Genomic DNA, 16558 nt, shown 5'->3' on the forward strand with positions numbered 1-16558 from the left:
CTTAGCCCGGCAGGCTCCGCCCACAGCCCCGCCCCGGCTCAGTCCCCGCCCCCGGAAGCCCGCACCCGTTTCCCATTGGTTTGCGATCCGCCGAGGCCCGCCCCGCCGGGCCACGCCGCATCCTTCCCCTAGCCAGCCCCGCACCACCCCCGCCTGCCCTTCCAGGCCCGCCTCTCATTGGTGCGCGCCCGAGGAGCCCCGCCCCCATGCCGTCACTTCCGGGCAGAGAAGCCCGCGGAAGGCGGAAGTGTGCGCTCAGAAGCGGTCGTGAGGATCCGCGGAGGTGTCCCCGGCTGGTACCCGGCTGCTTTTCCGCCTCTGGGCGCGGGGACACGGAGGCGGCCAGGGACAGCGAGTGGGGGACGATGTCATGAGGCAGCCGCAGGGCCTGGCGGGGTCTGGAGGTTGACCGTCCCTGCCGCCTTCCCGCGAGGCCGCCTCCTCCAGGCAGTCGCCCGTCCCTCTCAGGGTCTCGCATCCTCCGTGGTCCCAGAGCCTCGGACCGGGGCTCCCGGCCCCTAGACCCCGCGCTATGACCGCGGCCGCCGCCTCCAACTGGGGGCTGATCACGAACATAGTGAACAGCATAGTAGGGGTCAGTGTGCTCACCATGCCCTTCTGCTTCAAACAGGTGAGTCCAGCGGCACAGGGGTCGCTCCTGGCCGGCCCGGGCGCTCACCGGGCCGGGAGGCACCAGGGCTGGGGGAGGCGGCTGGGCGGGGTGTGCGGCCGCAATCAGACAGGATTCTGCCCGTGAGAAGCCCGCGGTGTGGGAGCCGGCGGCACCTGTCGGCCTTGGCCTGAGGGTTCGCACAGTTAGTGATTCCAGATCGAGGTTCGGAAGTGGAAAGTGACCGCAGGGTTCCGTGTTCTTTCTCCTTATCATTGTTTTGTTTTTGTTTTTTAATTTTAAGTAATCTTTAGGCCCAACATGGGGCTCGACCTCACGACCCTGACATCTGGGGTCGACTTCACCGGACTGAGCCGGCCAGGCGCCCCCTCTTTGCTACTATTTTTAAAAACTCTGACCCGACTGTACTTGCTTTCCGAGTACACGGGTCCAGCCCTGAAGGCCTTGGGACTAGGTTGGGGTGTTGGTTCCAAGGTGATCCCGCAATTTGCCAGATTGTGGGTTTCAACATATGTAAATGTTACCTCGGCTGAAAAAAATCTAAAATGTATTTAAAAAATGGGTGTCATGCCAACATTAAAGGCCATATGGAAAAAAGCCATCCTTTGTGCAGTGTGGACCCATTTGGCTTCTGTTTAATCTGCAAATAAATGGGTATTTGGTGATTTACAAAAGGGAGGTTGGTGAGATTATCAAATTGGGCAGCTTCTTTCCTAAAAATGAACTCCTGGGCCTCACGTGTGCCAGGGCTGGAGTTGCTGCTCCCCCTTCGCACTGGAGAGGGCTGCTTGTGGGGGAGGAGGGGTGCCAGCCAAGAGAGGAGCAGGTGGGGCTGGGCAGGTGGCTGCAGGGCACAAGGACCAGTCTTAGGGGATGAAACCAAATAGGGAGAAATATGGAAATAAAATGAGCATTTTGAAACTGAAAGTGGGCACCCGTAGTTTAATTTTAGATTAACAAACACTTTGCCTTTTCATACTTAGCATCTTTGGTATAAAAATAGCACAAAAAAGTTTTTTTTTAAATCTGGAGTTTATTAATCCTCCACCTTGAGCCTACCAGCCTGAATTGCTTCCAGCTTCCCATATGGGTTATTGATAGCTGTTCTGGCAAACGTGTGGGCAGGAGGACAGGGACTCTGGCTGCTCTAGAGCCCCGGAGGCAGCATCTGTGACTTAGCTCTGTGAATCCCAGCGTGCACGGCCACTCGCAGGCATTTCTGGAAGGACTACGTGTCCCAGGGTGCACTGCGACTTGCCTGGCCCGGAACTGCCTCCTGGGGCATGTGTGTGGTTGGGCCTCTGTAGGTCCAAGGCTGCCACCCTCCACTTGGGTCTGTAAAGTGCCACGCAGCAGGGTTCTGGTGGGACTCCTGGGAAGTACGATTTTGGACCCAGGTGATTCAGCTGTGCACAGATTTGTGTCTGCCGAGTGGTGGGCAAAAGGCACCTGCCAGACTAACACGCCCAGGAAGAGCTCACACTTAGTGGTGGAGGCCCGCGTGCAAGCACAGGACCGCAAGGGGTCCCCCCTGTCCTGAGGGCCTAGCAGAGCGGGGGCAGCCTCTCATCTGGACGCAGCATCTTCTCCCTAGGAAGCCCTTGGCTGGAGCACTGAGGGAGGCCAGGGGGCAATTTGAGGATGTGTGTTGTTAGTGTTGGACAGCCACGTCATTTAAAAAAAATTTTGATTTTGCGTTTTTTTGTGCTTGTTTGATTTTAGTAACTTGGGTACTTTTCAAAAAATTAACATTTCACTGAAGTATAACATGCATACAGAGAAGTGTCCTTTTGGGTGTATTCACGGCGAATTTTCAAAAAGTGAACAAACACATGGAACTAGCTCCCAAATTAAGGAATAGAGCGCAGCCAGCACCCCCTCGTCCCTGCTGCCGGGCCCACCGTCCCACCTCTAGCACCATAGATCAGTGGTACCTGGGTTGTCACTTTGCATAAGTAGAAGCCTACTCTTAGGTGCCTTCTCCTGGCTACCTAGTGTTCCCGTCTGTGGCTGTCCTGCGGTTTATTGCTCTGCCTTTGCTAGGCATTCACGGCGTTTCCTCCCTGAGCTCTGCGAACACCTGCGCACAGGCTCTGACGCTGAGTGTGGCTTTCTCTGGGGTGTTTCTTGGAGCAGAGCAGCTGGATTGCACACACCTCCAGTAGAGGACACTTGTTTCTTCGGCTTTTATTTTTTTTGCCTGCAAATATGTTTAATACACTTAGATTACACAGAGGTAGAGGGAGCAAGAAGGAAACGACATCTAAGTGAGTCCTCCAAGAATTCTTACAAAAGTCCCAGGCTGGCGGCAGCCTCTAGGAACCGAGGCACCATTGACGTTAGAAATGAACGTAAAATTTTATAGAAGTCTGCTGATTGCAGCATTCAGGTACTTGTACAAAAGGAGGGCTCTCTCTGCAGGCTCCTGATTTGTGACAGGGACCCAGGTACCTTACCTGGCACGGGTTACCTGGAAGCCAGAGAAGAAAGACAGCTGGATTAAAAACACACAGTCAAGGGAGTTCTGTATTGGTCTTGCCCCACGGGGGCACCAACGTTTGGTTTTTTTCGCTGCTCTCACCGCAATCTCAAAACCCAGTCCCAAGACCCTGTACTTATTTTTAAAAATGCTCTAGCCCTTTAGACTCTCCCCGAGACTTCCTAGTCCCTGCTGTGAAACTGTGTTTCTTCAGCTTTTAGATCACAGATAAACTCGCTATAAACACCGGCAGACAAGTGTCTGCGTGAACACGTGTCTGTTTCTTCCAGGTGAATAGCGAGGAGTGCAATTGCTGGGTCAGATAGTGTCTGTTTAACTCATAAGAAAGGTGTAAATGTCTTTTTTTTTTTTTTTTAAAGATTTTATTTATTTATTTGACAGAGATACAGCGAGAGAGGCAACACAAGCAGGGGGAGTGGGAGAGGGGGAAGCAGGCTTCCTTCTGAGCAGGGAGCCTGATGCGGGGCTCGATCCCAGGACACTGGGATCATGACCTGAGCCGAAGGCAGATGCTTAATGACTGAGCCACCCAGGCGCCCCTGTAAATGTCATTTTTAATCTCTTCCCGCCAGAATGTGTTCACCACTCATAGCTGTTGATCCCAGTGGCTAAAAGGGGATATATTGGGGGTTGCACACAGAGAGCTGGGGAGGCCAGTTGTTGGCAGTGCCCAGCTGTTCGTTAAGACTTGGAGGGGCCACAAAGGAAGCAGCGTCCCTGGCACTCTTTCAGGGTCACAAAGCATGTGGCTACCACATGCCGGGAATTGGTCCCTTTCAGTGCTGGGAGTTGTCACCCGTAGGCAGGGAAGTGAGGCAGAGCCGGGGCCTGGCACCCGCAAGAGTCAGAGGAGGTGGAGAGGGTGCTCAGGAGCCGTGCGTGTGAGGCAACAATACCGGCTCATTTTATTTTGTCTCTTTCTTCCACCCCTCCAGTGTGGCATTGCCCTGGGGGCTCTGCTGTTGGTTTTCTGCTCTTGGATGACGCACCAGTCGTGCATGTTCCTGGTGAAATCGGCCAGCCTGAGCAAACGGAGAACCTACGCAGGCCTGGGTGAGGACGTCGGCGCTCGGCATGGTGGCTGGGCATCCCCAAGCCCTTTCTTGGGAAGTGCAGCGTTCGAGATCTGGGCGCTGGGGCCTTGCTCCTGTATTTATTTACTTTCCTTCCACTTTATGCTTAAAGAGTTCCTTGAACAGCAGGTTTTCTTCCTTATTTTAAAATTTAATGCCGTTTTTAAAAACCCTTCCTGGAGACCCATGCTTCACTGAGGAGGTGACACTTATTCTCCTGTTTCCCGTTTATGCAAATACCAGATTCTCCTGTTTCCCGTTTATGCAAATACCAGTGGAGAGCCTCCCCTTCCAAATTCAGGCGGGACCAGTGGCCCTCAGACCCCTGTGCACTTGCTCCTGAGCCCCCGGAGCCTTCCTTCGGAGCTGCCTGCCGGGGGGGCTGCGGCGCTTCCCCACTTTGAATGCTGTGGAGGGGAGATGGCCGTCGGGCCCAGGCCGGTGGCCGGGATCCAGTCCCCTGTCTCTAGCGCTGCTGTTTCCTGATGCTCTGGGTTGTAATTTCATTTCCTTTAGGTCTTTCTTCCTTTGATTTGGGCCAAGGGCGAGGAGGCTGTGCTTTCTGCTTCCTTTTGGTTTGGACCGGTCCCTGGGGCACTTGGCTCTGAGGGCAGGGCCCTGACTTCCCACACCCTCAGGCTGCTGTGCTCTGCATTCTGTGCTGGTGAGATTTGGCCTGGGGGCTCTCAGGAGCTGGGGAGAATCCCTGGGCTACTGATGAAAGCCACCCCCCCACCCCCACCTCCGGCCAGTGCGTGGCCGGGGTGCCGGGTCTGCTCTTCCTCTCACGGAGGAGAGGAAGTTGTGTGCAGATTCCAAGGGGCCAAACAAAATAAAAACATCTGCAAGGTCCACGCGTGGGCTTTTGGCAGCGCCACCTCTGGTTCCCTTCCAGTTTGTCTGCTTTGCATTGGCACCGAGATCCTAGCATCTGTTCTGACCTCAGAGCTGAAGGAGTGCCTCCTTCTCTCTTTCCTGATGAGAATGGTGCTGTCAGGCTCTCGCTGTTGCTGGAGTCACTTGAGGCAGTGACAGTTACAGGTAAACGGGCCATGCCGAGATGACCTCATGCAGCTCAGGATGAAATGTGCTCCACGGCGCCCCTTCCTCCGGCTGCAGGGCTGTGGCCTTCGGGGTGATCTTTTCCTCCCCCGCCGAGGGTCAACATACGGCGGTGTTCCCGTAGCAGACATCCCACAAAGTGCTTGGCTGTGCTCTGACAGAGGACAGGTGACCCTAGACCACAGAGGCTGGTGGCTTTTGACAGCGGTCTGTCTGAGGATTCTTAGAAAGTCCCTGAGAAGGCAAACTGGTTTGGCTGGATGTGAGAGACTGCAAGGAAGGCAGATGGTGGACACCCTTGTACGGGGCTGCCTGGGGCTCCTGCCTTTAGCTGCTTGCGGTGACTGTAGCCCAGCTGCTAGAGGCAAAAAAGATCCCAAACCACCAGTGGTCTTCAGTTGTGCTTTTGGTCCCAAACGAGATGGCTCAGTTGTGTGAGCTCCCACAGACCCTGTGGCCCTGTCTGCAGCATCAGCTGCCCTGGGTCCAGCCTCAGAAACAGAGAGAACCCACCGCTTCGAAAGGAGTCCTAGACAGGAAGAGAGGAGATTTCCCTTGGACCCTGTGGGTCAGCGGCCCTCCTGCTCCTGGGCAGACTTACTGAAGGGGTCTTTCTCCTCATCCTCTGCCTTCTCCTGGGCGAGAAACCCCATGAGAGCTTGCACCACAGCTGGAGAGGGTGGCCTGAGAGGAGGCCCCGCCGCCTCCCGGTGCCCTGGGGTCCGGGACAGACAGCCTTCGTTGGCAGAGCCCCGGGCCCCAACATGCATTGTCTGCGGGATCCGTGGCCATCGGGCAGTGTTGGGGGCAGGGATGTGGCCAGATGGCCTTCGGGCAGACCTGGTGATGGAGCAGGGGCTGGAGCGGCAGACGCAGCTCACCCAAGCGGGCTCCACGACAGGGGTGGGGTGTGGGGGGTGGGTTCGCAGAGGGGGTCTGCCACGCCCAGACGTGAGTGAGACTTCGCGGCGGTTTCTGAGTTTGGAGAGCCCCTGGCAGCCCTCCCCGTGCCGCCCCCTCCGTTGAGAGTGGCGCGCGGGCGTCTGCTGCAGGGTGAGCTCTGCGAGGCCCGAATCACAGTGCCAGTGCCGTGTCTGTGGACGGAGCTTCTGTGTTTTTGTGGTGTTCTGGTGGCTGCTCCTGGGCCACACTGGTGAATTTCATCCACTTCTTACCTGCCACTCCCTCGCCCTGTGTATCCTGCTTTGTGTAGACTTTTTTTTTTTTTAAGATTTTATTTATTTATTTGAGAAAGAGAGTGAGAGAGGTCACTAGCAGGGGGAGCGGCAGAGGGAGAGGCAGACTCCACGCCGAGCAGGGAGCCCGATGCAGGGCTCCATCCCAGGACCCTGGGATCATGACCTGAGCCAAAGGCAGACGCTTCACCGACGGAGCCACCCAGGCGCCCTCGTGTAGACTTTCGTAACCTTATTTTCAGAAGATAGGCATGCCAGCCAGGCAGCCTCCCCCAGTGGTCTCAGTCCCCCGGGGCCGTCCCGAGGCCCGGACCCCACCATGCTGAGTGTGGCCTCTGAGCTCTCAGTTGTGAGGACTAGATGCTTCTGGCACTGTATCTGTGGTCCTGGGGTCCTGGTCAGCCTGCTGCCCACTCCTGGGCCTGGGGTGGGGCCTGTCCCGCCAGTTTACTCCCTGCTTGTCTTCGGATGTGTGACCCACATGCGTGGATATGTGGCTTGGGCGTGAGGGCTGTAAAGCCAACCTTTCTGATGCCTGGGGGTCTCTACACCCTCATTTATCCAACAAATGTTTTATTGTCCTCTGTGCACGTGGCACTGGGGAATCAAATGCAGTCCAAGGCCTGGCTCTGGGGACGGCTGAGTTGAGGTCACCCTCCTATCTTGAACAGCACGGTTTGGTGTGCGTACCACCTTCTCTGCCCTGCTGATGCTGGGCGTCGGTCAGGAGGAGGCTTTGGATAGCTGGTGGAGGGAGCGGGAGTGGGGCCGGGGTCCCGCACTGAACCAGGTGGTCTAAGAGTCAGCCCTGTGTCCACAGCAGCCTTGGAGCCACAAGCTAGGCAGTGACCTCCAGGAGGAGAAGCTGCTGCCTGGCCTCCCAGGGAGGGACAGGGAGAGCCTCCCTCATGCCTGTCCTCGCTCTGCACAAGAGCACCAGTCAGACTGGTATGAGGCCACGCCTACCCCTTGTCCCCATGCGGCCCAGCCTGTTGGCCGCAGAGTGCCTGTCCCAGAGAGCGGCATGCTTGCTCAGAACCCCTTGAAGCCCTTTTGCAGACACCTGCCGGCCTGTTGGGGCTGGTCTGTCGCTGTGGTTCCTCCCCCTGAGGGACAGTCCCGGGCGCCCTCCGCCCTTCCAGTGCCGTGCCAGGTGGGAGGCTAAGGGCAGGGTGCTGCTGGGCATTTCTGTTTGAGACTGCTGAGGGATTTGCACTTGAAGTGGGGGGTGGGGGAGCCCAGGTAAAGAAAGGGGTGAGTGGGGAGGCCAGAAACCGGGACAGCCCCGTTGGGATGTCGTTCTGGGTGTCTGGGTGAAGAGTGCCCCCTCCCACCTTGGTCCCCTGACTAGCTGGAGTACCGTCCATTGCCTCGCTGTCCGGGATGCAGGTGTGTTCTGGAATTTTTGCTGGCAGTTGCTCCGAGCATTTGGGATACGCCGTAGCTATTCAGCTTCCTCACAGAAGGGACAGCGAGGAGTGGGGCCACCTCTGTGGGGCACTGAGTTATGTGTCCTGTCTAGAGGTGTGCTGCCCAGCGGCTGTCCTTGGGAACCTCAGAGCGCCTCCCTTGGGTGACAGCAGGCCTTGGGCTGCTGCCTGCTGACTGGAGTCCTTAGTTTGTGAAGGTCTCAGCTTGGCCTTGAGTCTGTGGCAAGGAGTCAGAAAGGCAGGGAGGCCGGCGTGACCCTCAAGGCAGGGGCCTGTGCTGGTCACCCGCCTTCTGCCCGTTCATGGCCTCTGTCCTCTGTGTGATGTGCCAAGCTCCCTTGCATTTGGCAACGCTGTACCTCTTCCTAAGTCATTGAGAAGTGACGAGTGTTGTTTGGACTCATCACACCAACTGGCTGCATGTTTCCTGCTCTCCAAGTCTCCTTGGAACGGGAAGCTGGGCTCTGCTGTCACACGCACCCCTTTCTGGTCGCTCCTGGGAGATGGGAACTTCCCTAGAGGGTGGGGGCATGCAGGGTTCCTGGGGCCACGGTTAGGTCCTGGGAGGAGCCTTGCCAGGCCAGCTCTTAATCTCTCCTCTGCTCAGAGCAGTTCTGCTGTCAGGAAGGAAGGACAGACAGCTCCTTTCTACTGTAGGACACACTGTTGTCTACCTTGAGGGGGGCAGGCCTGAGACCTCTTGTCCCCTCACCCCCCAAAGTGCCCCACTAGAAAGGATTCTCTAAGTTTTCCTCTGGAATCACAGAGGGTGAACCTAAAGCCCTTAGCCAAGTCGCTTTGGCGCGGGCCATGGAAACGTGGAACTGTCCGCGCCCTCCCCCGGCCCGGGTGCACGCAGCATTGGTCGCGGGGTGCGCCTCCTCCATGGCTGCACGTGGGAGACTGCCACTTCACGGGGACAGGTCTCCTTTGTTGTTTTTAATGAAGAAAAATCAACTGCCTGTGGCTTTCTTTCCTTTTTGTTCGTTTTTCTGTGGTTTCCGTTTGTTGATGGTAGACCTGAAAAAAGCATGGGACCAGAATCTTAAAATGCTCTCCTTACACCCTTGAAATGCCAGACCAGCAGGTTTTTGTCAAATCGCCCTTCCCCGCTTCCCTCGGTGGTGTCTTTGCTGGTGTGCTTTTCATGCTGTCGGACTGACTGCCAGTTCTCTTCTCTGCACTAGCGCTGCACGCCTACGGAAAGGTGGGGAAGATGCTGGTGGAGACCAGGTACGTGGTGGCGCTTCGCTGGCCTCAGCCCCTCAGTCCTTCTTCTCCTGCCCTGAGGAGAAGCCTGAGGGCCATTTCACACTGAGCCACACGTCTCGGATGTGGACTGCTTTACAAGGTGGTACTTTTCTTGAGCGTCACTTACTAAATAGTTGGAAGTTCAATTTATTGTTACCCTTAAAATGATTCGTGTCGAGGGCGAAAGTCCCATTTAAGTCTTACTAAGGAAGATGTGAAAATGGGGACCTCGGGGAGCTCAGCACTGCTCCCGAAACCCGTGTGCCCCCAGCCCCCCACACGGTCACCTTGAGGCAGCATGAAACTGAAAATGTCCTGTCTTTCTCCCTTTGAAGTAGAGTTCTATGGGATGAAAAAGTTGCTGGGAAATTGCACTTTTAGGCTTGTAAATTAGGGAATCATGAATGCAGAAGAGCAGCCCCCTGAAAGCAGTTGATCGTTCTTTTAACTTGTGTAGCATCACGGTGCAGTTTGGTAGCCCCGGAAAGATCGCGCACAGTCTCTTGTGCAGAGAAAAGCTTAGTCATTCAGCGTTCGTTCCGCGTAAAAGAGCGAAGTGCCCCAGGCATAGCTCAGGCTGGCAGGCCCGAGTTCTCGGGGCAGCGCATCTCACCGGGCCGGCCTCAGGCGGTCACGAGCCAGCTGTGTCGGTGGGGACGGGTCGCGGTGAGGGGGTGAGATGGTGGACTCCTGCTAGGATGGGACCCTTTCAACCCGACCTCGTTCTCTGCAGCATGATCGGGCTGATGCTGGGGACCTGCATGGCCTTCTACGTTGTGATTGGTGACTTGGGGTCCAACTTCTTTGCTCGGCTCTTTGGGTTTCAGGTGAGAACATGCTTGGGACCCGGTGCATTGGCGTGTTTGCGGTTGCTCCTGGGGCAGCTTCCTGTGACGCTCCTGCAGGGCTGCATCTCAGCCCCGTGGGGACCGGGGGGCAGGGTGAGACCAGCCACCTGAGGTCGGTTAGAAGAAGCTTCTGGATGCTGTGGGGTTAGTTCCAAGCCTGAGGGTTGGAAACTCTGGGGATCCACTGGGGTGATGCCTGCCCAGCATGCTCGGCTCCCCCCAGGTGATCGGTACCTTCCGTGTGTTCCTGCTCTTCACGGTGTCCCTGTGCATCGTGCTCCCGCTCAGCCTGCAGAGGAACATGATGGCCTCCATCCAGTCCTTCAGCGCTATGGCCCTCATGTTCTACACCGTGTTCATGTTTGTGGTGAGTGCCAGGGGTTCCTGGGGGTGACGGGAAGGTGCTTGAAAGCCGGGGAAATGTTAGAGTCATCCTTGTGAGCCCTGGTGGGGCACGTGGGCCGCCTGGACCTGGGCCATCAGGGCAGCAAGGGCGCCAGGGCAGGGGGCGCGGCCGATTCCCCAGGAAACGAAGTGTAGATGCTCCTTGTTTTACGGAAAGACATTTCATGTGTAGTTTGTGATCAGGAGTCATGGCTCCAGCATTTGGTCACAAGGGCTCAAGTTGTTTTCTAGATGAACATTCATAGCCAGCCAGTTCTGGGGGGCCGGTATGGGACACATGCTCAGAACGCTCATTTCCTACTGAGCGCCTGGAGGCCTCTGAGTGGGAGCCTGTGGGGCCTGAGCCCAGGGTCTGCCTGTTCATAGCGAGGGTCAGACCTGCTCGCTCCTGAGTGAACGCAGTGAAAATCTTTGCCGTAGCTTTTCCTTAGAAAGCTGAGCACTGGGTGGCCATTCCCAGCATCCCCCAGTTGTGAGGGCTGCCCAGTGATGGTTACACTACTCTCCAGACAGCCCTGTCCTCTGGGGGTTTGTCTTTTAAAGTGTGTGTGGGGGGTGTGGGGGGGCCCTGGCTGCCTTAGTCGGTGGAGTGTGCAGCTCTTGATCTCAGGGTCTTGAGTTCAAGCCCCACGGTGGGTGCGGAGCCTACTTAAAAAAAAAAGAAGAAAGTGTCCAGACGGGCCTGGGAAGGGCCTGCCAAGTTTGTGGGGACCGTCCCGTCACCTGAGGCAACTGAGGGGGGCGTGGCGGGCGGGCCTCACTGTGCCCCGTCTGCTGTATGCGTTCAGGGCATGGGCGGCTGCCTCGAGTGCCAGGAAGGCCCTGCAGCAGGAACTCCTGGCCGCGTGGGCCCAGCTCGCGGCACAGCACAGGGCAGCAAACTGGGGGTGCGTGACCCCCAGCCGGCGGCACCAGGTCTTGCTACAGGGGAGCATGCGGCCGAGCTGCGGGTAGCACGGGCCTGGCAGCGTCGGTAGCCCGCCCGGCCGGGCCTGGGGTCCCGAGTCTGCCTCGTGTGCTGACCTGTACTGAGCTCAGCTTCCTCGTCCTCATGCAGATCGTGCTCTCCTCCCTCAAGCACGGCCTGTTCGGTGGGCAGTGGCTGCAGCGGATCAGCTACGTGCGCTGGGAGGGCGTCTTCCGCTGCATCCCCATCTTTGGCATGTCCTTCGCCTGCCAGTCGTAAGTACTGTCTGCTCCCCAGGGGCCCGAGGCGCGGGAGGGTCCCCGGGGGCGGGGGTCCATGCGGGGAGATGGGCGTTGTGTGTTCTCTGTAATTGGTGATGCAGGCCACCAACGTGTGATGTCTCGTTCTATTGTGACTTGTCCCCGCTCCAAGTTGAGGGAGAGAGCTGTGTGTATTTTTACCGAGAGAGAACCCGACTTTATTCCCGAGACGCGCTGCTGGCAGTACTGGGGACAGTGCCCAGTTCGCCCCCTCCCCCCGGAAGAGTTGGCTGTGGGCAACACACAACAGCCCCAAACCATCTGATTCACACAGTCCCAAGCATTTTGCCAGAATTGAGCTGTTCGTGTGAGCATATTTAAAAGGAAATTGCACAAACATTGACTTCCGACTGCCGCCGGGGCGCCTTCAGAGGGGTGTGCGCGTGCGCGAGTGTGTTTTCTCTCTGGCACGCGGAGCTCTGTGACTGCAGAGCAGCCTATTTCCATAATTCCAGCAGCATTACCTTCACCACCGAATGACAAGAGCCAGTGATTCATGCCCGGTCGGAACGGTAACCTGCTCAAAAGAGAGGCGTAAATCCGGCATGGACGGGAAAAGACCATCAGTGCACAGGGGGGCTGGCAGAGCCGGCCCCCCCGTAGCTCCAGTGGGCACGTATTGTGCCAATCGTAAACTAACGTGGCAGATAAAATTTGCTCGTGCTGCTGTGTTTACACCCACATGCAAGATCCAAGTCGTCATTTCCCACTTACTGTCTCTTTTGGCAGCTCGGCTTCCACCAGAACACACTCTACTCTTGCTGTTTAATGTCCCCATTATAATTGGTGACAGAAGTTACATTCTCTTACCTTGTTACCAGTTGTCCTTTTTGTCTGTGAGCGTGGTGGTGACCACGGAGTAGCCAGCCCACCTCTGTTGGGTTTGGTTCTTAGGTCAAATGATAGGTTCCGGAAGGGCTGTGAGCCCACAGCTTGTTCTTCTGCTCGAAGAGAGCGTCGGCCCTGTGGATAACGCCCACGTTCTCCCCAGTGAGCGGCTGGCAGGGGGGTCCGCGGCGCTTGGGGTGACCCGTTTGCTGACCTCCCCACCCTTAAAAACATTTGCATTTGACAAGGGCAGAGACAGCTCTCCCCTCCCACCGTGTCTCTGCCCCAGAGTGCGTGAAAGACGGGCTTGCCTGGTGACTGCCAGACTGCCAGGCCCTGGCTGCGCGACGGGTGTCCTTTCTGTAGGGATGGGCCAGGCGTCTGCTTTGCTTTTGCTCTCTGGCCCTTTCTGATCGTACTTCCTAGTAAATGAGTACTTGGTGGTGCAGAACCACCAGGCCCTGTGGCTCGGAGAAGCAGCCCGGAGAATGCTGAGCACGGAGGAGCCTGGTCCACACCGAGGCCCGGGTTTTGCGCATTGGGGCTGCACATGGAAGCCTCCATCTGACGCGGGTAAAATGAGTCGTGGAGGCTGCTTGGCAAGGTGGGCGGTCTGGGAACGCTCTGTGGAGTGCCGAGGTGGGTCGTCGTGGACGTCTGTGGCTCCCAGCAGCAGCTTCCTGGGGCACAGGCAGGATTAGAGGGGGGCCACCGCCTTGGGCTTTCTGCACTTGTTCATGCCCCCGCACTGGGCACAACCCCTCCCCACAGCCCCTGCAGCTTGTGCTGGGGGCCAGGGGAGGGAAGTCCCCGTCCGGGGGTCTGAATCCGCTCCCCCAAGTTGGCACTCGCTGGCGTGGACCCTGTCCCAGCCCACGGAGCTGCTCGGCATTGAGATGTTGGTGCCGTTTCCCCTCCAGGCCCTCTGCCATCGGCTTGGGCTGCATGGGCAGGTGCTGCCTGGCGCCCTCCAGCCAGGCCGAGGGGAGGGCAGTTATCCGGGGCGACCCCTGCCCTCCGTGGGTGCCCCAACAGGACAACAGGACAGTGACGTCTCCTTTCACTTTCTCGAAGGTGGTTTTGGGACTTGGCTCCACACTGTTGTGCTTGTCCATTTATTGGCAACAAGTTTCTGCATCCTGACGCCCCCCCTGCCAGCCGGCATCCGGCATGCGTGACCGCTGGCCATGGCTCCCGCTCCCTCAGCCGCTGGGACGCCACAGCACACGGGAGGGAGAGTGCTGCCTCTCTGTCTGGGCACCCCCGAGTGTAGCTTCCCTTCCCGGGTCTGCACACAGACCTCCCTGCCCCCCCCCCCGGCCCTCCCCACCTGCTCCCCTCAGGGACTGTCTGCTGTTTGCAGAGAGCCCGGTGGCCGTGTCCCGTCCACCAGCACTGCGCTGCTGGCCCTGGGCCGTGCGTGGGACAGAAGCGGCTCTCTGTCCCTCTGGGCTCCGATCGGCAGCACTGAGGCGAGGGCAGGTGGCCTGGCCCTGCTTACGTTTGTTTAACTTTCTGTTCTTTTGACGGCGATGCTCGGAACTGCTTCCTGCCTCCCCTGTAGACACGTGCTGCTTCAGGGCAGTGGTCCTGCTCCTGCTTCTGCGGGACAAATGGCCTTTCATTCGGTGGCACTTCTTTTTTTTTTTTAAAGATTTATTTATTTATTTGAGAGAGCGAGAATGAGAGAATGAGAGAGAGAGAGAGTACATGAGAGGGGGGAGGGTTAGAGGGAGAAGCAGGCTCCTCGCCAAGCAGGGACCCTGATGCGGGACTCGATCCAGGGACTCCAGGATCATGACCTGAGCCGAAGGCAGTCGCTCAACCAACTGAGCCAGCCAGGCGCCCTCGGTGGCACTTCTGAAATGTTTACAGAGAGCTTGTTAGGGGGGTGCTCCGGTAGGGGGGTGCTCCGGCTGCACTCTGCCATCCAAACCCCGGCCATGGCCCTGAGTACCGTGGCGGCGGGTGTGTTGGAAGGAAGGTGCTGGAGACTCGGCCGGGGACTGGGGACCTGGGAATGAGGGCGGGCAGAGGGCGTGTCTTTCTCTGGCATCTGCTTGGCGAAGTCACTTGTTCTATACAGCCAGGTTCTGCCCACCTACGACAGCCTGGATGAGCCGTCGGTGAAAACCATGAGCTCCATATTCGCCTGCTCCCTCAACGTGGTCACTGCCTTCTACGTCACGGTAGGCGCCCTTTCACACCGCCCCCTCCCCTCCTGCGTCAGGAACGGGCTCGGCTCTCGGCCCCACTGCAGGCTTGCCCATTGCTCCTTTCCCATCCCGGGACTGGTGGCCACGGGGCAGACCTGCCCCTCCGTATCGCTCCCATCCCGGGGCCCTGCGGGCACCTCAGCATGGACTGCTCCCACATCACACTGGCTGGGAGTCTCTTCTGACTTCTTCTCCGAGACCTCTGGTCATCTGCTGTGGAAAGGGGCACGTCTGTTTACAGAAACTGGGGAGTATAAAATAGTGGAGGAAGAAAATAATCTTCGATTCTGGCCCACAGTGCAGTTACAGTTAACATTTTGGTGGATTTTTCTTCCGGTTCTCATGTTCCCATTTGTTCTGTTTTTCTACACTGCAAGTAAAATGCGCAGTACGCTGAGATTCTAGCTTGTTTCCCCGAGCTCCATGGCATCTGCATTCTTGTTAGTTTCTGCAGGTGGTGCACGCAATTTGTTGTCCCTGTGGTGGGGCCGTCCACCGTGAGCACGGTTTTCCCCGTGGTCCCTGGGTTTGGATGTTGCCCCACAGGAAGATCGGCCGCTCTGCGGGGCTCGTGGGGCTCGCGGGGCATCCTGAGACTTCCTTTCCACGCGGTAGCTCACTGCCCTGGTGCCTGTTGTCCGCACGGAAAGTGTATTGGACCCTCCCTGACGGCGGAGCCTTCCGGCTGTGGGCGTGCGGTTTACAGGCCAGCAGTCCCGTGGGAGGCGTGGTCTTGCTGAAGCTGCTCATGGGGTGGCCTGTGGGCTGTCTCCGGGACCGTGCGCCCCCCACTGTCGCCCTGCCGCAGGTTGGCTGCTTTGGCTATGTGAGCTTCACCGAGGCCACCGCAGGCAACGTGCTGATGCACTTTCCCTCCAACCTGGTGACGGAGATGATGCGTGTGGGCTTCATGATGTCCGTGGCCGTGGGCTTCCCCATGATGATCCTGCCGTGTCGACAGGCCTTGAACACACTGCTTTTCGAGCAGCAGGTAAGATTCTTAAGGCCCTTCAGGCGACACTTCACTAGGAAGATGTTACATTGCTGATCTTAATTATGTCCTCTTCTGTTGCCTTGTGCTAGTTCTTTAGTTTTCTGGGCTGTGGCAGGGGGAGCTTTTCCTAGTTAAAAATGGAAAAGCTTCAGTTAAAGTGAAATCTTTTAATAGGGGTTTTTTTTAAAAACCAACTTTGGGCTCCTAATCTCAGCTGGTCCGCCCGAGACCCCCTGAGCGCCAACCCTGTTCCCCCGTGCGGTCCCATTTCCCCTCCAGCAAGATGAAAGAAACTCTCCTGAACCAGGAGAAACTCGCCAAACTGCAAGCACAAGTGCGCATTCGTGGGAAAGGAACCGCTCGCCGAAAGAAGAAGGTGGTTCATAGAACGGCTACAGCAGATGATAAAAAACTTCAGTTCTCCTTAAAGAAGTTAGGGGTAAACAATATCTCTGGTATTGAAGAAGTGAATATGTTCACAAACCAAGGAACAGTGATCCACTTTAACAACCCCAAAGTTCAGGCATCACTGGCAGCGAACACTTTCCCCATTACAGGCCGTGCTGAGACAAAGCAGCTGACAGAAATGCTACCCAGTATCTTAAACCAACTTGGTGCAGACAGTCTGACTAGTTGAAGAAGACTGGCTGAAGCTCTGCCCAAACAATCTGTGGATGGAAAAGCACCACTTGCTACTGGAGAGGATGATGATGATGAAGTTCCAGATCTTGTGGAGCATTTTGATGAAGCTTCCAAGAATGAAGCAAACTGAATTGAGTCAACTTCTGAAGAACATAAAACTTGAAGAAGTTACTGGGAGCTGCTATTTTATATTATGACTGCTTTTTAAAATTTTGTTCGTGGATCTGATAAAATCTAGATCTCTAATATTTTTAA

General features: G+C 57.0%; 1 protein-coding gene and 1 pseudogene across 5 annotated transcripts in view; both read left to right on the top strand.

The window, feature by feature from the left end:
- Positions 1–228: 228 nt before the first annotated feature.
- SLC38A10 (solute carrier family 38 member 10) overlaps positions 229–16558 on the top strand; it is a 41336-nt gene continuing 25006 nt past the window's right edge. For 3 of the 5 annotated variants that reach the window (XM_081804272.1, XM_081804273.1, XM_081804274.1), the window contains exons 1-8: positions 229–631; positions 4067–4184; positions 9080–9125; positions 9877–9970; positions 10215–10358; positions 11454–11578; positions 14538–14640; positions 15476–15658. In XM_081804272.1, coding sequence (XP_081660398.1) covers positions 533–631; positions 4067–4184; positions 9080–9125; positions 9877–9970; positions 10215–10358; positions 11454–11578; positions 14538–14640; positions 15476–15658 — 912 coding nt within the window. In that variant the 5' untranslated portion in view covers positions 229–532. Of the gene's footprint in view, positions 632–4066; positions 4185–9079; positions 9126–9876; positions 9971–10214; positions 10359–11453; positions 11579–14537; positions 14641–15475; positions 15659–16558 lie in introns of those variants that run through there. The other 2 variants (XM_081804275.1, XM_081804276.1) reach the window with 2 other exon arrangements.
- Positions 15930–16543, top strand: LOC102727902 (transcription factor BTF3 pseudogene; annotated as a pseudogene).

Source organism: Leptonychotes weddellii, chromosome 15, assembly GCF_054177405.1.
Source record: "Leptonychotes weddellii isolate Sample4059 chromosome 15, ASM5417740v2, whole genome shotgun sequence".
In the NCBI taxonomy this organism is placed as follows: Eukaryota; Metazoa; Chordata; class Mammalia; order Carnivora; family Phocidae; genus Leptonychotes; species Leptonychotes weddellii.